This window comes from Phascolarctos cinereus, unplaced genomic scaffold (genome assembly GCF_003287225.1).
Source record: "Phascolarctos cinereus isolate Bilbo 61053 unplaced genomic scaffold, phaCin_HiC Scaffold_8;HRSCAF=390, whole genome shotgun sequence".
In the NCBI taxonomy this organism is placed as follows: Eukaryota; Metazoa; Chordata; class Mammalia; order Diprotodontia; family Phascolarctidae; genus Phascolarctos; species Phascolarctos cinereus.
Window position 1 is genome coordinate 65,683,170 of NW_027556291.1, and position 21,113 is coordinate 65,704,282.

The window sequence follows — 21,113 nt, forward strand, 5'->3', positions numbered from 1 at the left end:
CGAGGCCAAACCCTGAGCAGCCCCCACCCTGACCACACCCACCTACATACCACTATGAGCTTTACCAGGGAGGTGAGGAGGAATAAGATGGTAGTGGAAGAGTCAAAAGGGATGCAGGAGGGCAGTCCCTCTGACTCAGTCAATAACTTTGTGACATTGACAGTCTTCATCCCCCAGCTCCTTACTGTTGTCTGGGCCCAAGACATCAGGCAGCTCTGTAAAACAGCCTGGTACATCAGACTTCCCACGGGGAAACACAAAGGTGCACCGGGAAAGCTACCTTGGAGCTACCTTGCCCTGCCATGAAGAGGCCTCACCTGGTTCTCCTGCTGTCCTCTCTCCAGCCATAGTACAGGCTCCCAGATGCCTGGGCTCTCTGTGTTTTATCTATTGCTTAAAAGCAGCCTCAGAGTGGGGGAGAAGCTGATGGCCTACTGGTGGCAGCTGTCAACATCCCCTTCCTATTACCTCAAAGTGCTCTGGTTGGCAATAATAGCAGACGGGTCCCCCAGGCCCCATCCCCCTCCTCTGACTGGGAGACTCTACCTCTTTTGCAGGTGATGAGGGGCCCAATGAGGCCAGAGGCAATGTCTCGGGGAGCATCCACGTGGGAGTGGTAGATCCAGGTGAGGCAAGGGGGGTCAGCATGGGCAGGCGCGTGGCCCTCAGGGATGGTCCAGTTGTACATGTGACTCCCCCCAGGGGGAACAGCATCATCTGCTTTCAGCCTCCCAGAGGTACCATCTGGGTACAGGGAACCTGGCAAACAGAACAAATATAGGTATCCTCCTCACCCTTATTGCTCAGCGTGAGGTGTTGGGGGCAAGATTAGTCTGGAAAGCAAAACACCCAAGTCAGCTGAGTTCTGGTGCTGGATTTGGGGAAGAGGGGATTCTGGGATCCAGGAGGCATCAACTTGAGGGAGGTTCTACCCTGCCCCATGCCTCAGTTCCCCAGGTGAGAAGGGTTTTACCCAACGGTCAAATACCAAGAGCTCCTAAGGCCCAAGATGTTAAGAGAACAGGCCAGTTTTTACATTAGTAGTGGAGAGAATGCTGGATGGGGAGTCAATGAACTCAAATCGGAATTAAGGCCCTGCTGCTCACCTTTACTACAGGCTACCTGGGTGACTGTGGACAAGTCACCTCTCTGCCCATCTCTAGCCTGAGGGAAACTTGGACTCCACCCTTGGCTCCTCACATCTGCTAGGGGGCCTCTGCCTTACCCTGCCAGGGCCTAGACCTCCCTTCCACTAAACAGCAGTCTGTCTTCTACTGGGTACCCTTCTGCACTCCCACTTCCCAGCATCCCTTGAGGGGTTGAGTTCCCCTATTAGAATCTAAGCTACAAAAAAATAAAAAAGAAGAATCTAAGCTCTCTGAGGCCAGGGACCATCTTGGGGGTTGTATTTGTATCTCAGTACTCAGCATAGTGCCTAGCACAGGCTTCTTTGTGAACTGAGGTATTTTTCAGGTTTCATAAAGTTACTTTCTCCTTCCCTCCCTTCCTATCTCATTTCTTCTCTCTCCCTTCTTTTCTCCCTCCCTCCCTCTGTCCTCCTCCCTCTCTGTCCCCCTCCCTCCCTCTGTCCCTCTTCCTCTCTGTCCCCCTCCCTCTCTCTGTCCGTCTTCCTCTCTGTCCCCCTTCTCTCTCTGCCCCCTCCCTCCCTGTCCCCCTCTCTCTGCCCTCTCCCTCTCTGTCCCCCTTCTCTCTCTGCCCCTCCCTCCCTGTCCCCCCTCTCTCTGCCTCCTCCCTCTCTCTGCCCCCTCCCTCTCTCTGTCTCCCTCCCTCTCTCTGTCCATCTTCCTCTCTGTCCCCCTTCTCTCTCTGCCTCCTCCCTCTCTGTCCCCCTTCTCTCTCCCCCCCATCCCCTTCCCTCTCTGTCACTCTCCCTCTCTGGGTTCTCACTGATAAAATGATGGAGCTGGCCCAGATGAGGCATACAGAAAGTTCCCTCCAGCACTAAATCCCAGGATCACTGAGAGACGACAGTTTGAAACACTGGTGCCAGACTCATTGCCATCCCTCTCAGATGGCATCAGCACTGGCCTGGGTCTGAGTCCCTTCCCTTTCTCAGGCCTGCTCCCTGGGGTCATATCAAGGTATAACATTAAGAGCCCTGAATAGGGTGCCAGCAGATCTGGGCTCAAGACTCAGCTCTGTTACCACAGTCCACACTGGGCCTCAGTTTCTTTTTCTGTAAAATAAACATGTTGGCCCTCTAAATTCCCCTTTGGCTTTCAAATTCTGTGAACAGCACTTCCAGATTTTCGGAGCACTCTCTCACAAACCACACGTTTGATCCTCAACATAAGCCAAACATGATCATTAGCCCTATTTTACAGAGGGAGTCACTGAAGCCCAGAGACGTCAAGGAAGTGCCCATTTGGGCAGCAGAGCCAGGCCTTGAGTTCAGGTCTCCAGACTACTGGCCTGGAAGAGCCCTCTCCAAACTCCTTCAGATCAGGAAAAGGGGCCCAGCCTAGGGAGGAGAGGGCATGCCGGCTGACCTTCAGAGTCTTTCTCGTAGAAGACGCCATGGGGGTGAATCGTGTAGGAGCGTGTGGCAAAGTTCTTTAGATGAACTAGGATGATGTCCCCCACTTCGCCCCATAGAACGGGGCCCAGGAAGCCCAACCAGGCCGGCTGGGGCACCTCCTGTCGTATAGGAGCCGTCGTAGTATTCCTTATAGACAGTCTTATGGTAGATACTCCCTATTCGGTCCTTGCCGGGTTCCAGGAAACCAGCAGCCACCCTAGGGGGAGAGAGAGAAGCAGAAGAGTAATAACAGCTCCCCCTTTCTGAGTGCAGAGGGCTTCCTGGACTCCTCGGCCAGTGAAGCCAGGGCCGTCTATGGATGCCTTCTCAGGAGCATTTTTTAAATACAAAAAAGAAAATATATCAGTTCATAAAGGAAACATAAGATTAGGGAAAACAAAGCTGGCCCTATTTTCCATCCGTGTTCTCCAAGTCCCTGAAATCTATCCATGGATGCCAGGTCAAGAATCCATGCTCTAGTACCTAAGGTTGGCAAATAACTGTTCTCACAGTAACCAGAGAGGTAGACAGCACGTTCATCATTATCCCCATTCAAGAGTGAGTAGACTGAGTCTGAGGAGCATAGAGCCAAAAGGAACAGCTAGTCTAACCCCTTCCAAAGTGGCACACAGGACCCTAGATCTGGAGCCAGAAGGGGACTTGGAGGTCACTTAGTCCAACCCTCTCTTTTCACAAAGGGCCAAGGAGGGGAAGTGACTTGTCCAAGGTCACACACAAGATCTTAGATCTAGAACTGGAAGGGACCTCAGAGACCAGGTAATCCAACTTCTTTGTTTTACAAAGGAGGAAACTGAAGGCCCAGGGGAAGGGACGTGACTTGCCCAAGGTCACATACTTAATACATGAGAAAGCAGGGATTTGAACTCAGGTCTTCTGTCTTCATTGGCAGCACTCAACTGCCATACCAAGCTGGCCATTAGTGTGGTCTGAGGCAGGGAAGAGGCTGAGGTGACCTTTCAAGACCTGTTCCAATCCAGGGAGTTTGGGCTTCCAAAACTGGGCTGAAGGGGAAGACGGTCTTTGCTGGAAAAGCTGGGCTGTAACTGGTTTATGGGAAGTTGCATCACTGAGATCAGCTTTGGAAAGTTGGCCCCAAACTTAGAGGCTTTGGAGTTTCAAAGTGAGTCTTTATGGGGAAAAGATAAGCTGGGTTAGGGGTTAGAGCACTGGGAATCTGAAGTCGGACTGTGAACTTGGACAAGACGCTTCTCTGAGCTTCAGGCTCCACATCTGTAAAATGGGCATAATACCATCTGCACCACATATCTGTACAGAAAACATGCTGTAGATTGTAAAGTGCTGAAGAAAAGTGAGCATCTATGATTACCTACACCAGAAAGCCATGGAGGGGGACAAAAGGCTCTGGGCTTGGTGTCAAAAGACTCCTCCACTTACTGACGTGACCTTGGTCCAGTCCCTTCACCTCTCTACACTTCAGTTTTCCCATCTGTAAAATGGAGATCATGAGGGGCAGCTAGGTGGCGCAGTGGATAGAGCACTTGCCCTGAAGTCAGGAGGACCTGAGTTCAAATCCAGCCTCAGACCAAACACTTGACACTTACTAGCTGTGTGACCCTGGGCAAGTCACTTAACCCTGGGCAAGTCACTTAACCCCAACTGCCAAAAAAAAAAAAAAGATCATAATATTCATAATGCTTAGCCCACAGGGTTGGCTTGGGGGAAGTGCTTTGTAAACCCTGTTGATGTTCAGTCATTTCAGTCACGTCTGACTCTCCGTGACCGCATTTGGGGTTTTCTTGGCGGATATTAGTTTGCCATTTACTTTTCCAGCTCATTTTACAGATAAGGAAATTGAGGCAAACAGGGTGAAGAGACTTGCCCAAGGTCACACAGCTAGTAAGTGTATGAGGCCGGATTCGAACTCTGGTCTTCCTGATTCCAGGCCAGCACACTATCCACTGTGCCACCTAGCTGCCCCTTTGTAAACCTTAATGTTCCCTAGATGTGGGAATTATTGTTGCCATACTAGAGTCCTAAAGAGGGATTGTGGGATAGTCGAATATGAATTTAGTGTCAAGGGACTTCATTTTAAATCTTAATTCTGCTATTCACTAAGACTTACCTTGGTTGCGGAGGTAAGTCACTTCACGCTGAGACTCAGTCTCCTCATTTGTAAAATGAGGAGGCTATACTAGAATATATCTAAGGTCTTCAAGCTCTAAGTCCCCTATTCCTAGGAGGCCTCTCCATGTCCCATAGCAGAGGCCAGGACACCTAGGGCTCTTTACCCCCTGGTACGTGCCCTCCCCCAATCCTACTCAAGGTAGAACCTACTTGTCATCTTCCACTGACTTGCCCGTGATGTTTCTCCCCTTTGGCAAGTAGTTCCATTGGACTTCTCGGATGCCCAGGTAGTGGATCCGGGTTGCCCCCTGAGCCGGATAAGGCCACAGCACCAGGATGGAGAGCAGGGCCCCCAGAAGCCACCACTGGCCCATGGCCTGCATGGCTCTGGCAGGCACACGTAGAGGCAGCTGCTGCTCTGCAAGAGAGACACCAAAGAAGCCTTGAGTCTATGTAGCCAGAGAGGCTGCCAAGGAGGGACGAGGCAGGGGCCTAGGCCCAAGGCTACGGAAGGAAAAGTAAAGACAAGCCGGACAGCAGGACAGCAAGGCCATGGGCCAGCTTCTCCCAGGATGCACTGCTCCATACCTTTAAGATGTGCTGGTCCAACCTCCCTCATTTTATAGAGGAGAAAAGTGAAAATAGCTTGAAATAGCCTGGGAACTTCACTAAGACTTAGGGAACAAAAAAAAGGAAAAAATAAATAAAAATAAATTTTAAAAAAGACTTCGGGAACACCATGTGTGTGTGCCACTTAGAACCAAGGACTGGGCACCTCTGGGTAGTGCCAATCCCAGCCTATCTCTCTGTGTGGTACAGTAGGGGGAGGGATCTCTGCTAGGCGATGGGACAAAGACAAAAATGAACCATCACAAGATGCTAGATTGCCAGACCTTTGTCCCAGCATCTTTCTCACCTTCTTGATGCAGATTTGGCTTGTGGTCCACTAAGACAGCCAGCCTCTTATGACCACCTAACTGCCCACCACTCAGCTCACCCTAATGAGAGGCCAGAAATTCATGGAAGAGTGGGCTAATTTGGGGGATGCCAATGGATTTGTGGAATTCACAAAGAGTAGGAGGCTCGACCTTCACCAGGACTCTTAAATGAAAAGGGGGGAGTAAGAGTCTGGCCCTGTCTCTGCCTCAGTCTAGGGCCTGGAGAATGGGGCTGAGAAGTGCCCCAGGGAAGCCAGTGGTGAAGAGAGGGAAGCTAACAGGAAGAGACACCCAATCTGCATCAGCCCCTGCTTCCCCAGCAGCTGAGATTACAGGCAGCTGCCATCGCACCTGGCAATTGATAAGAGTTTTTAATTGCACATTTAGTTCATTAATCCTTTATTTTTCTATGTTATTAATGAAGAAACAGAAGAGTGAAAAGCATTTTGATGCTTTTATGGAGAATGGGAGGGAGCAGAGAACATTCTCCCCTACCACATCATGTGAGAAGGAACATGGTATAGTCAAAAGCCATGTACTGACCACTTCCTGTGGGCCAGTTACTGGGCTAAGTGCTTAGAAGAGGCCCAAGAAAGACAGAAACATCGGCCCTGCCCTCAAGTAGCTGGGACACAGCATGGAGAACAATTAGAAAAACATAAGCTCTGTATATGGAAGGGAGAAAGCACCTACTATGGGCTTTACAAATCTGATCTCATTTGATCCTCACAATAACCCTGAGCAACAGGTGAATCCCATTTGATAGTTGAGGAAACTGAGGCAGACAGAGATGAAGTGACTCGACCAGGGGCACACAGCTAGAAAGTGTCTGAGGCTGCTCTTGCACTTGGGTCTTCCTGACTCCAGGGCCCAGCATTCTAGTCATGGGCCTACTGAGCTGCCTCGACATACCTAGGAGACAGAAGGCCCAAGTGGGGATTTGGCCCCCCCACCTCTGGGTTATCCAAACCCCCTGGGAGCACTGTGCCTGCCTGCCTTTCCTGTTCTCCTTTCCCAGAGGACAGGAGAACTTCTGTTTCCCACTGTGGGCCTCAGACTACCCCTCTGCAAAAGGAGAAACTAATCCAACTTGTACCTGAACAGGGTTTCTTCTACAACATCTTATCACCTTGCTATTAGACCTCTCGTCACAGGGAACTCACTACCTTCCAAGGCAGCCCATTCCACTTTCAGATGAAGGACACTCCTAACAGTCCAATAATGAGGATGATGAGCTATATAGCACTAATGCTCTCTGTGTGACCCTGGACAAGTCCCTTCCCCTCCCTGGGCCTGAGTTTCCTCCTCTGTAAAATGATGGGGTTGGGCCAGGTGGCCTCCAAGGGCCCCCTTTAGAGGCCTAGGATCCTGCCCCAGCAGGTAGTTTAGCCCAGGATTGCCTGGCAGAGGTGGGTTGTAATATACCCATTATTCCTACCTTTCCCACTGGGTAATCTGTGGGCCAAGGGAGCGGCTTAGAGCTTCTTTTCGATGATTTAGATGAACAGTTCTGGTACCTCTTGGCCCAGGGAAGGCCCAATGTTAGAATCCCAAGATGTCAGAGCTGGAAGGGGACCAGCTGGTTAGTCTGATCCCATTTTACATATAGGGAAACTGAGACCCAGAGAGGATAAGTGATTTAGCCTCTTCCTCTCCTCTCCAGGTTGTAGTAAAACCAAATTAGATGACACCAGAATTCCGATTTGGTCTTCTCTATTTCCTTTAAGACCCTGAGGGGATTCTCAGTCCCATTTTACAGACCTTATTCCGAGTGAGAGGCAACTCTCACTCCCCAGACCAGTCAGAAAGCCCCACCTACCTCTCACAGTGGAGCTAAGCAGTCACCCCCAGAAACACAGATACAAGAAGAAATATACAAGCATACCAACCCCCCCCCAACATACACAGAACCCTGGAGAGTTCACTGGACCAGAACCATATTTCGAGGGTTTCCCAAGGATCCATCCATGGCCCCTCTGTCCCCTCTCCTTTGACAACCTCATTCACTCCCATGGCCTCAACAGCTCTGTTTACACAATTTACATGCTGGCTCATTTGAGGTTCATTCAATCCATATTAATCACACAATCAAGCTTCTGGTAGCTGTTTTCTCCAAACTCCCAGGACACACTCTTTCCTTCCTCAATGAATTCAGTGCCTCGCTCACAGTCTTTCTCTCTTCCCCAAATCCTGCCCTCCTATTAAGGAACATTAGCATACATATTGGTATTCCTCCAGATGATCCCTCTTCGAGCCCCTTTCTCTCCCCTGACACCGCCACCACCACGGTCCAGGCCCTCCTCACTTCCCTCCTGGACGATTGCCATGGCCTGCCTCAAGCCTCTCCCCAGTCCAGTCCAGCCTAGCCTCTGCTGGGCTGCCAAATCAATCTCGCTTAAACATAGGTCTGACCAGATCACCTCTCACTGATTCTGGAATACTATATTCCATCTCCCAACTACAAGAATCTTCCCTGGCTGTCCCCAATGCCTCCTCATCTCTTCCTTAACTTTCTTGTCTTCTGTAAAGTCTCTCCTTCCACAAGAAACCTTCCCCAGTCCATCTTCCTTAGTATTAGTGCCTTCCCTCTGAGATTAACTCCAATATAGCCTGTATCATCTCAGTCAAACATAGTTGTTTGCATTAGACTGCTAGGCACATAGTAATGACCTTAATAAATGCTTATTGACTGACTGACTGACCTCAAACACCCTAATTTCCTACTTCCTCAGTTTCCCTCCACCCCACTTCAGCTATACTCAGAGATGGCCATACCTTTGACCTTACCATCACCCACAAATGTACCACTTTCATAATCATGAGCTTGGAAATTCCTTCATCTGATCACAATCTGTCGGCATTCCATTTCTCCCTCTGCCTTGTAACCCCTAGCCCACCTCTTCATCCTCACCATGACCCTCCAGCCCTCAGTTTCTTCCCAGACCATCACCCCTACATTGCCTACACTCTCCTTCCTTCCTCTTCTTGACACCTTGGTGAATCAATTGAAATCTACACTGTGTTCTTTTTTTTTCCAATTGTATTTTTAGTTCCAAATTCCCAGGTCCCCTTCTCCTACTGATTGATAAAGCAAGAAAAGCCAGTATTTATAGTCAGAAATGTAGTTCCCACATTAGCCATGTCCAAAATAGTGCATGCTTCAGTCTGTACCCTGAGTCCATCACTTCTCTATCGGGAGGTGAGAAGCCTGTCTCATTATCAGTCCTCGGGTACCACTGCATCGATCAGAGTTCCTAAGTCTTTCAAAGTTGTTTGAATTTATGCTTTTATTGCTATTGGATAAATAGTTCTCCTGCTTCTGCTCATTTCACTTTGCATGAGATCATATGTCTTCCCAAGGTTTTCTGAAACCATCCAGCTCATCATTTCTTATAACACAATAGTATTCCATTACATTCATGTCCCACAAATTGTTCAGCCATTCCCCAGTGGATGGGCACCCCCTTAATTTCCAATTCTTGGCCACCACAAAAAGAGCTGCTAGAAATATTTTTGTCCTTTTCCTCCTTCTCTGATACAGACCTAGTGTTGCCCAGTCAAAGGGTCTGCGAGGTTCAGTGGTTTTGGGGGCATAATTTACAGCTGTGGCGTCAGACTCAAAGGCTGCACATTGACTTAGAAAGTCACAAATGAACAAGCGCTATGTCATATTGTGTTTTTATTTATTTTGTTAAATTTTTCCCAAAGACATTTTAATCTGGCTGGGCTGCCTTCAGGCCTTGAGTTTGACAGCTCTTGTCTGGCAGCCCCTGTCCTCCTTATCCTATGGCCAATCTTGCCCTGCTCATCCTCAGCCTTGGATCACTCCTCCTCCTCACTCCCCACTCCCTCCCATGCTCCTCATGTGCTTCTGAACAAAGCCAATGAAAACTATGAAACTCTTCTCCCTGGGCCATCTGCAAATTTCTGTTACTTAATTTCAACTGGGCCCTAGCTGTAACATGGCAATCCCTGTAGAGCTCCCTAATCAAGTTGCTATCTCACTCACCACAGCGTTTTTTCTCAAACCTCATCCCTCCTCAAGCATCCTATGGCTCCTCCTCCCCATCCTCTCAGTTGAGAACTTGCCTCCTCTCTACAGATAAAATGGAGCCCGTTCCCAGAGAGCTCCCTCATCTCCCCTCCTCCTCATCTCAAATCATTTCCATGCCTCCCCACTGTCTCCTTCACTGTCCCATTTCACACACTGAGGTGGCCTTGCCTGATGCCAAACCCTTCTATGTGCACAAGTGAGCTCATTCAGGCCTAGCTTTTTCCAGCAGATGGCCTCCTCTATCATCCTGACTCGGTTACTAACCCTCAATCTCTTTCTATAAGCTCCTTCCCTTACTACCCACAAACATGCCCATGGCTCACCCATCTTCAAAAAGCCCTCCTTGAACCAGCCAGTCCCTCTAGCTCTCATCCTATATCTCTCCTCTGTTTTCTGGCTAAAATCCTTGAGAAGGCTTTCTACAATCTACTTCCTTTCCTCTTATTCTCTTCTTTTCTGACATCTTCATTAAATTGAAAATACTCTCTCCAATGTCAAAGTCTCTCCTCGTCCTGGCTTCCTTGTTACTGTCCATGGAATGACCATCTTCCCAGGCACTGAGGCTCTAAACCAGGGGTGGGGAACTTGCAGCCTCAAGGCCACATGTGTCTCTGTAGGTCCTCAAGTGTGGCCCGCTGACTGAATCCAAACTACACAGAACAACTCCCCTCTAGGTCCTCAAGTGTGGCCCTCTGACTGAATCCAAACTTCATAGAACAAATTCCCTCTAGGTCCTGAGGTGCAGCCCTTTGACTGAATCCAAACTTCACAAAATAAATCCCCTCTAGGTCCTCAAGTGCAGCCCTGTGACTGAATCCAAACTTCACAGAACAAATCCTTGCCCTCTGGGTCCTCAAGTGTGGCCCTCTGACTGAATCCAAACTTCATAGAACAAATTCCCTCTAGGTCCTGAGGTGCAGCCCTTTGACTGAATCCAAACTTCACAAAATAAATCCCCTCTAGGTCCTCAAGTGCAGCCCTGTGACTGAATCCAAACTTCACAGAACAAATCCTTGCCCTCTGGGTCCTCAAGTGTGGCCTTCTGATTGAATTCAAACTTCATGGAACAAATCCCCTTAATTAAAGGATTTGTTCTGTAAAACTTGGACTCAGTCAAAAAGCCACACTCGAGGACCTAGAAGGCCACATGTGGCCTCAAGGCCACACGTTCCCCATCCCTGCTGTAAAACTAAGGTGTCCTCCTTGACTCCTCACTTTCATCCCCATAATCAATCTATTGCCAAGTCCTATCATTTCTAACTTTGGAACATCTCTCCAATATACTAGCTTCTCTCCTCCGACATGGTCATCCCCTCCCTAGGCCTGTTTCCTCCTCTGTAAAAATAAAAAGGATTGGACTACATGGTATTACAGAAGCAATAGCATTACCCCACACAATCTGAAACCACCTCAAGACTGAATTGGGACAAGGAGGCTAAGGCTTAAGGCATGAATTTAATTTCCAGGCCCAAGTACAGAAGTCTACTCACCAAGAGTGGGGAGATTCTGGCCAAGACACCAACATGGCCAACCCAGAGGCAAGGAAACTGCGCCCAACTGAATCAATGCTGCATCCTTGCTGATTAAGTAAACTTCTTTTTGCTAACTGATGAATGGGTACGCATGTCTGATCTTGTCCCGGTCCTAAACCTGAACTTGGGCCAATCTGAGTCAGGCCTGGCCTATGTCCCCCTCCTATAGCATAATCATGATCTTCTTCTTCATGATAAAAATAGCATGTATATAGCATCTACTATGTGCTCAAAGCTTTACAATTATTACCTCATTTACTATGAAGGCAGGACTCATGTCATACCTAAGTTGTGTGGGCTCTAAAGATATGCTTATTGAGCAAATGAAGGAATTGTGCACAGCTGCATTCAAAGGCAGATACAAAACAATGCAGATGTATACTGACTGCAGAGGAAGGAAGGAAAGAGAAGGGAGGGAGAGAGCACATGTGACCTTGGGAAAGTACCTCATCTCTCCATAATCTGTGAAATAAGGGGCATAGTCTAACTGGCTCCCCACCTCAGTTCCCACCACGGTGCTCTGCAAACAGCTAAAGCTGGACAAACATCAGGAAATGGACCAGATGATTTCTACAGGTCTGGGAGTCTAGGAATGAGAGGGGAAAGAGGAGGGAGAAGTGCAGGACAGGAAGTGCAATAGCAAGAGAGGAAGAGGGGAAGAGGTCAAGAGTTACCCCTCTGCCAGAGGACATGGGAAAAGTGGCCCTGGGCTGGGTGTGCTTGGCAAAGCTTCAGGCTCAGACTGCTAGAGAGACTTTGATCCACCCTGGGAAATCAGCATCCTGTCCAAGGAAGATATAAACAACAGGTGAGAGAGTTTGCATGCTGTTCTTTTCAGGTCAAAGTACAAGAACACTGCACTTGCATCTCCTTCACCTGGAACTAGGCAGGCCAGCCAAGAAAAAGGACAAGTTCCAGAGCTCCTATTCTACAACACAACAGCCAATACTTATTGGGGGGCTCCTGCATGCCAGGCCCTTTCTGTCCACTCACAAAATGCCCTGTGGCAGACACTCAGCACCTCAGGCCTGGACTATTGCAATGGCGCTGTGCTTGGCCTTCCTGTCTCAAGTCTCTCCTCATTCCAGTCCTTCCAAGCGGATTTTTCCTAAAGCTCAGGTTTGAGCTCACTAAACTTCAGTGGCTCCCTATTACCTCCAGGATCAATTAAAATATCTCCTGTTTGGTGTTCAAAGCCCTTCACAACCTGAACCCCTTCTAACTTTCCAATCTTCCATTTGATACCCATCCACGAATTCTATGATCCAGCTACAACAGCCTACATGCAGCTCCTCAAACATGATGCCCTATCTCCAACCTCCCTGCCCTTGTACTTGCTGTCACCCATGCCTGGAATGCTCTCTCCCTCCTCACTTTGACCTTCTGGCTTCCCTGGCTTCTTTCAAGGCTTAACACAAATTCCAACATAGACTGTTGGAGTTGGGAGGAACCTTAGAACACAGAATATTAGAAGTGGAGGGGCCTCAGGACAGAGAATGTCACAGCTGGAAGAAATCTTAGAATATAGAATGTCAAAACTGAAAGGTACCTTAGAACAGAGAATATCGGAACTGATCGGTGTCTTCAGGACATAGGAAGTCCCAGCTGAGAAGGCCGTTAGCAGACAAAGTCAGAGCTGGGAGGGACCTTAGACCATAGAACGGGAAAGTTTTAAAGCACTGTGATAATCATGGAGCTAGAAGAGACTTTACAGATGAGGAAACTGAGACTCACCATGTAGAAATGGGTTTCCCATGGCCAGAGAGCTAGTAAGTACCAGCTATGAACCTGGATCTTCTAGATTCCATAACCTGTACTCTATCCACTAGTGGGGGGTAAGGGGGAAAGGTAACATGAAAGAAAGGACCTTCTAGGTCCTTGGGTGTGGCCTTTTGACTGAGTCCAGGTTTTACAGAATAAATCCTTTTATGAAGGGGATTTGTTCTGTGAAGTCTGGATTTAGTCAAAGGGCCACACTTGAGGACCTAGAGGGCCACATGTGGCCTCAAGGCCGCAAGTTCCCCACCCCTGCGACTATGCCCTATTGCTTGGTACAAATAGCAGAAGGAAATTGAGCCCCAGAGACTTGCCCAAGGGGCCCTTGTGCCTGGCTTCATCCAGCACACCTCAGCTGCCAGCAGCATCCCAACCCAGGCCTTGGCCCACCAAACCAGACTGACTTTTGGCAGTCTCTGGACCGTCTGTGCTGTGACTGGCTCACTCAATGTGGAAGTGTTCAAAGTCAGCTCTTCAGAAGCCACTTCATATCCTCATATTACCAGTTTTAAAACCACATCAAAGTAGAACTCTGACACGGGGCTGGTTGGGGGTTTTTAAATAGTTTAAGTGGTTATACCACACTCTTTCACACTCATTACCTCATTGGCCTCTGGAGGGTTGGGGGGGAGGAGAGCAGGACTGGAAGTTCCCAGGAAAAATTCAAGCTCATAGGCCAGAGAAAATGGCACCTTCCAGTTCACCGGCCTTGGAAACTTTGGCTGAGGAAGAAACTGAGGCCAGAGAGGGAAGCCAATGTGGAGCTTTCAGTTTAGAACCTGAGGAGCTCCTCAGGCCTTGATTCCCAACTCTGATCTCAGGCAAGTGACTTCACCACCCTCAGCCTCAGTTTCCCGACCCCTAAGGTCAGCTTTAAATCTCTGGGGCCTATAAAGTCACATGGGTAGTAACAGAAACCAAATTACCACCCAGATCCCAGCCAATGAGGGTTTGGTTTTTTTTCCCACTGCCGCAACATCATGAGTCAGATCATTTTATATAAGAGGAAACTGAGGCCCAGAAAGGGGAAAGCAACTTGCTTGAGCTCGAAGGGCTAGTAAGAGGGGCAGGGCAGGAATAGGGATAGTCTCCAAATCTAATGCTTAAGTTTACCCTGCCTTAGAATAGGGGCCATCTGGTCCAAGCCCTTTATTTTAAAGAGGGGGAAACTAAGGCCCAGGGAGAGGAAGGGTCTTGCCCTAGCATACAAAAAGGGCAAGAATTTGTACCCAGATCCTCAGGCTCTGGATGCACTTGCTCTTGTCCCTGAACTCCATGCCACTGTGCCCTCTGAGTGCCAACAACTTGGACCCTGTTTGCCTTCTGAAGGGGTAGAGGGGGAGCAGAGAATGGAAGGGTGAAGGGAAGGGGAGGGGAACGGGAAGGGAGAGAGAGGAAGGGGCCTACAAAGGAGGGGGCTTACCTGGCCTCCTGGGCCTAGCCCTCGGCAGCCTGGGGGAAGCCAGGCTCAAGTAGGCCACGGGGGTCTCAGAGGGGAGACCAGGCCTTCTCCTCGGGCCCAGGCCCCAGCCCCGGCCCCTTCCCCAGGCCCGGTTCAGAAAGTGTCGGGGGCCTTTAGGATTGAACCAACCTGGGCCGAGATCCTGGCAGGGATTCCCAGAGGCCCGGGCTGGGGCCCGGGCCCAGGGGCGGGGCCAGGGGCCGGGGGCGGGGTTAAGGGGAGGGAGCGGGGCGTCTTTGTTGTCTGGGCTGAGAGGAAGGGGTTAGGGAGGAGAGAAGCGGGCCCCAAGGAGAGGAGCAGCAGCCCAGGCCCCGTCCTAGGCCAGCATCTGAGCCAGAGCTGGGAAAGGATTTAGAACACAAAATGTCAGAGCTGGGTTGGGGGCCTTAGAACAGGTAATGTCAGAGCTGGGAGGGGCCTTAGAACAAGGAATGTCAGACCTGGGAGGGAACTTAGAACAGGGAATGTCAGAGCTGGGAGGGACCTTAGAACAGGGAATGTCAGAGCTGGGAGGGACCTTAGAACAAGGAATGTCAGAATTGATGGAGACCTTAAAACAGAAAATGTCAGAGCTAGGAAGGGCTTTAGAATATGGAAGGTCAGCATTGGGAAGAACCACAGTGTCAGAGCTAGAGAGACCTTAGAGCATGGAACAGCAGAACTGGAAGGGAAGCTTCTAATATTAATGCTGGAAGGGACTAGAGAGATCACCTATTTTAACCCCTTCATTTTTCAAAGGCAGCAACTGAAGCCCAGAAGAGGGAAGTCACTTCATTCAGATCATAGATTCGGAGCTGGACAGTACCTTAGAGCGGCCTTCTGATCCAAACACCACGAGACCAAGGCCGTTAAGTCACTCAGCCAGATCCCACAGTAATAAGTGACAAAGGAAGGGTTTTGAAGCCAGGCCCTCTTGCTCAAAACCCAACGCTCTTCCCACTCTACCTTCCCCAACTAGCAAATGGTTGAATGTCCAAGGCTCAGGGCCTGAGGCATACTGCCTCTCCCCTGACAACTGCACTTCTACCCTCCCAGGCTGCCTCTTCCTGCCTTCCTGCTACTTCCTCTAACTGGCACTTAACCGTGGGCCGATAGCAGCTTAAGCTCTTCCTTTAAGGGAACTCCACAGGCCCCCATTGAAAAACCAATAACAGCCAGAAGGAAAGAGAGCTGGACTCTACAGAGGTCAAGAGACCTGGTTTTACTGCTTACTAACTAGTACATTGGATGGCCTTGGCCAAGTCACTTACCTCTAGACCTCATGCTTAATATAAGGCTGTCAGATTTGCTGGTCTCTTCAGTGCTGTTACGATATATTGTTGTCCTCTATCCGCCTAGCAATCTATTTAAAGGCCCCCAAATCGGCGTCTCACAAGGAAGCAGTGTATAGAACCAGAAAACACATGGGACAGGAAGGGTTCTGGTCCCAGATCTGACACTTTTACTAGGGCATGACCTTGAGCAAGTCACTTATCTCCTTTCTGGGCCTCACTTTCCTTATCTGGAAAATGGGAGGGTTGGATTAGAGCTGGGGTTTTTAATCTTTTGTGTTAAGTCCCTTTTAAGCCTCTGGAAGTCTGGTGAAGGCTATAGATTTCTTTTTAGAATCATGTTTTTAAATAAATTCCTAACTGAAGGAAAAGCTATGTTTCAGTTAGAGGTTTGTGCCAATAAATGTTAATTTTTTTTTCCCATCCGAGTTCACAGACCCCCTGAAATCTATCCAGAGACCCCTTGGGATAGAGATGGTTAAGAAACCCTAGACTTGGCTTTCTTATGGCCGGAATATACTCTGTTCTGTATGCTAAGGATATGAGATGTCAGAGCTGGGATGGGGCCTTAGAACAGGGCATATCTGGCTCAGACTTTCTAGATCCCAAGATCCCTTTCAGATCTCCCAAGGTGTCTCCCAGCAGTCGGAATGTGTTTGAGGTGAAAGGAAGTCTCTGTCAAAGGATAAAAATTGTCCATTCCAAAAGCTGCTGAAGTCCTGACCAGAAGGCTGGAAAAGCCTTAGGAAATCATGGGGCACAGTAATTGAGGAAGGGAAAGAGAAGGGTGAGGTCTCAGAAGCACCAGAGAGAATGCCCTAAGCTGTCTCACTAGTGAGAGAAAGGAAGGGCTCAGGAGACAGGAGATGGGGGCCCAGAGCCCAGCCATTGTCCTTACTTGTTGAAGAGACGTCCCAAGCTAGGAGCAGCTGCAGTCCTGGAGGCAGGCCTCACACACTGACTTCTTGTGACTTGAGAATCTGAGGCATGGCCTTGGGAGAAGGATGGGCCAAAAGCACGGGCCAGGAGAGCAAAGTCTCTGTCATAAAGCTCTAGAGGTGGCCCGGTGCCCTTGGAGACCTGGGAGCTGACCTAGGCTTGGGCCTCCCAGCTTGGGCCTCCAGACCGTAGCCAAATGGGAACCCCTGGGCAAGATGGGAGGAGGCAGGCCTCCACGTCATCACCCTGGTTCTAGACACCCCCTTCTACCATGGACCTTGGAGCACAGTAGCCCCAAGCAGGAAGGTGGGAACGGGATTCATTAAGCTGGGGTCCAAGTCCAGGCACTAAGGTTTTTATTGCAGGGAGGGGAAGGAATGAGACTGTGACTCACAGAAGCCAACAGGAGACAGGTTATAGACCTCTGGGAACCATCAAAGGGCCAGGCTGGGCTTTCAAGCAGGCCTTTAGTAATCACTGGGGGCAGCCCCACCTCCCTGCTAGCTGTGGCCACATTTCTAGCAGTGAGAATGGAGGAAGCTACCAGTGTCTGTATGAGCCCTTGTCTGCAATTCAGAGTTCACATCCATCCATCCATCCATCCATCCATCCCTCCTTAAAACCTTTAAAAATGATAGCATAATGATGATGAGGATGATGAGGATGATGATGATGATGATGATAATAATAATAATAATAATAATAATAATAATAATAATAATAATAACGAATGCCCTCCTTCTTCCACTCCTCGAACTGAACTCCATGGCTTCCTTTAAGTCCCAACTAAAACACCTTTTACTGGAGATTCCTCCACCCCCTCTTGTTTCTAGGGCTTTCTCTCTCTTAATTACTTGTCTTCTCTATTTAGCTCCTTTTGTACATATTGGTTTGCATGTTGTCTTCCCCGTTAGATTGTAAGCTCCTTGAGGGCAGGGACTGTCTTCTGCCTCTTTGCATCTCCAGTGAGTAGCACAATGCCTGGCACAGAGTAGGCGATTAATAAATGTTTGTTGCTCGAAGTATTACACAGTGCTTTCCTCAAGCCCTTTCCCATGAGCAAAGTAGTGAAATAGTAAACTATGCCTTTAAAAGAAAATCAGACAGACCTGTGATTTTATTTCTCTAAGGACTTCCAGGATGAGGAAACTCCCTCCACTAATGCAGATCACCAACTGCTTTTCAACTTATAGTCTTAGAGACCTGCCTGGGGTACTGAGAGATTAAATGATTTACCCAGGGTCACCTGTATCAGAAGCAGGATTTAAACCCTGGTCCTCCTGGCTACAGGTCAGCTCTTTAACCGCTATGAAGCCATCACCACTCATCTTGACCTATGTCTTGCCACTGGACCCCAATGAGGAGAGAGTGAGGCTGATGACTTTGCGCAGCCCTACCTCACTTAAATCCAATTCGCTTACAAGTCAAGACATCACCCTCCTGCTGTCGTGGTCCCCTTCAAGAATGAAGGATACTGCTTCTAAAATAAGCCATAGAAACCTTTAAGGGCTAGGGAAATGGGAGATAGTGCTGTTGGGATTATAGCAATATACTTATCAATCCTATTTTACAGATGAAAAAAATTGCCTCAGTTGAAGTTGATCTTTCCAGGGCCTATTTCCCTGTGCCCACTAAAGGACAAAGTCTCTCCTTGAGATACTTTTGTCCAGTTTAAATCCCAAGTCCTTAATGCCCATCAACTGGGGAGAGGCTGAACAAGTTGTGGTATGTGATTAGAAGGGACTGCTATTGTGCTATAAGAAATGATGAGCAGGATCCCCTCCGAAACACCAGGAAAGACTTGCATGAGCTGATGCAAAGGGAAAAGTACTGTGTGCAAAGTAACAGCAATATTGTAAGATGATCAGCTGTGAATGACTTAGCTATTCTCAGCAATACAATGATCCAAGACAACTCTGAAGGACTTAAGATGAAAAATGCCATCCATCCCCAAAGAACTGATGGTGTCTGAATACAGATTTGAAGCACACTTTTTTTTACTTTCTTCATTTTTCTTGAGGGTTTTTTTTTCTTATCTATGTTTTCTTTCACAATATGACTATTATGAATATGTTTTGCATGACTACACATGTATGGCCTATATGAAATTGCTTGCCTTCTCAGTGGGGGGTGGGGGTGGAAGGGAGGAAGGGAGAGAATTTGGAACTAGAAGTCTTAAAAACCAATGTTAAAAATTGTTTTTACATGTAACTGGGGGAAAATAAAATACTAAATAAAGCTAAACAAATAAATAATCCCCAAATTCGTGTTCCTCTTAAGGACCAGATTGGGTCAGCTCGAGAGCAAACACTCATTGGGGCCCTTGTGTTGTAGGGCATACAAAGAGCAAGGAAGCGGGGCCTCTGACCTCTAGCTGACCTATTGAAACAAGTAGAAGCCAAGAGAGATCACCTGCCTATGCCTCAGAACCAGGAAGACCCAGGTTCAAATCCCAGATGGGATGATGACTGGTGGTGGGACCCTGGGTCAGTCACTTCACCTGCCAGTGTGCCGCCCCCCCCCCCCCCCCCCGGCAGCTCTCTACGGACCTGAATTGTAGAGCAGATGCCAATCTTCATTGAGAGGGCTTCTCTGCCAAGGAGATCACCAGACCAAAAGAAAAAAAATGTACCAGACACTGGGATTTAAAAAGAATAAAATTTGGTAGGGGGCTCTCCCTGGGACCAAACAAGTCATTTGTGACCCGGGACAAGTCAGCTGTCCTCTCTCAGCCTCAGTTTCCTCCTGTGTAGAAAGAGGGAGTTTAGCTAGATGACCTCTAAGGTCGGGCCAACCTTAAATCCCTGATCGTTTTTATAAATACACAATTTCAGTTCCAGAAAATTCTGCCCTCCCAGGCCCCATAGGGATTTCTTTTGGGATTAGTTAAGTCCCATTTGCTTTCAGGAAAGCTCAAAGCCTCATGGCCCCCAGTGGGAGGAGGGTTAGGGGATTTTCCCAACCTTTTAAAAAGGGCTCTGCCCCTCTGGTTCATGTTCAGGCTGGCCTCTGACCCTTCATTTCTGCATTCTAGCCTCTAGCCAACCTTTGAGGATCAGCCCAAGCCTGACTGGTAGGAACCCCTCTCTTCTCCCTCCTGCTGCAGTGGGGGGAGAGGGGGGTGACAAGGGCTAGAGTCAGGGTTCAAATCCCAGGTCAGCTCCTTCCTACCTGTGTGACCTTGGGCAAGTCACTTCTCCCTCAGCCTTAGCTTCCTCGTCTGTAAAATGGGGACGCTGATCCAGATGGCCTCTGAGGTTCCTTTAGGCTCTCAGTCTATGACCTGTGAAATCTTGTAGCACTTACTGGCCATCCCACGCAGTTTGGTGCTTAATTATAAAGCACTGGCCTTCCACCCTTTGTGGGAATCTTATCTCCCCAACTCAATTCCCTCAGGGAAGGGATGGAGTCTGATAATTTTACTGTAGTCTGTGGTCTTCAGAACATCTAACACGGGGCTAAACGCATAATTGGCACTCCTTTCCAGATCATGTTGTCATGTTTATTTAGTACTGATGAAGGATCAGGGCGAGAGAAAGCCTGGCAAAGAAGAGAAGCCACGGGTTCAAGTCCTGCCTCTGACACATATTGGTCATGGGGGGAGGGAGGAGTGTTCTGGGTAACTAACCCTCTAAGACTATAAATTGCACAGGAAATGTCCTTATCTGGAGAGTTCCTTCTACCAATGAAATCAGAGGTGCACTCAGTTCCTCTCCCTACTGAGTACAAGGAGAGAGAACAGTGGGTCTCAGTATGGAAGACCTGAGTTCTGATCCTCCCTCTGATATGTCCTGGAAACCTGTCCCTGGGCAAGTTAAGTCACCTAACCTCTCAGGGTATCAGGCAAGACTCTTAAGTTAGAGAGAAGGTGCTAACCTGATTTGGGAGAGAGACCTTCCTCTCTAAAAGCTCTCCACACTAATGGAACAATAAGTCTGCTCCGTAAAAAAGAGTAAGATACAATCCATTAAACATTTAGGGAGCACCTACTGTGTACCAGGCACTGTGCTGAGATACAAAGACAAGAGTGACACAGAGTCCTTGCCCTCAAGGAGGTTACATTCTAACAGGGGAGACCCAATGTATAGAGGAATATAGATTTAAAGTAGGAAAGAGGCCAAGGACAACCTTCTCAATTTACAGATAAGGAAACTGATACACTGGGCGGCTGTGACTTGCCCAGAGTCTTACAGCAAGTTGTTATTGTTGTTGTTGTTGTTGTTTGAAGAGGACCAGGGACATCACAGGAGTGATGTCTTTTTTTTATTTGTTTTTGTTGAGGCAATCGGGGTTAAGTGACTTGCCCAGGGTCACACAGCTAGTAAGTGTCAAGTGGTTGGTCTGAGGCAGGATTTTAACTCAGGTCCTTCTGACTTCAGGGCCGGTGCTCTATCCACTGCACCACCTAGCTGCCCCAATAATTTTTTTTTTTGTGAGGCAATTGGGGTTAAGTGACTTGCCCAAGGTCGCACAGCTAGTGAGGGTCAAATGTCTGA

The 21,113-nt window shown here is 48.6% G+C and overlaps 1 protein-coding gene across 1 annotated transcript in view; it reads right to left on the reverse strand.

Annotated features, from left to right (window-relative positions):
- HEPH (hephaestin) overlaps positions 1-14,600 on the reverse strand; it is a 68,963-nt gene extending 54,363 nt beyond the window's left edge. Inside the window, 5 exon segments of the mRNA XM_020967266.2 lie at positions 547-759; positions 2,511-2,661; positions 2,663-2,756; positions 4,856-5,063; positions 14,369-14,600. Coding sequence (XP_020822925.1) covers positions 547-759; positions 2,511-2,661; positions 2,663-2,756; positions 4,856-5,028 — 631 coding nt within the window. The 5' untranslated portion in view covers positions 5,029-5,063; positions 14,369-14,600.
- Positions 14,601-21,113: the final 6,513 nt, after the last annotated feature.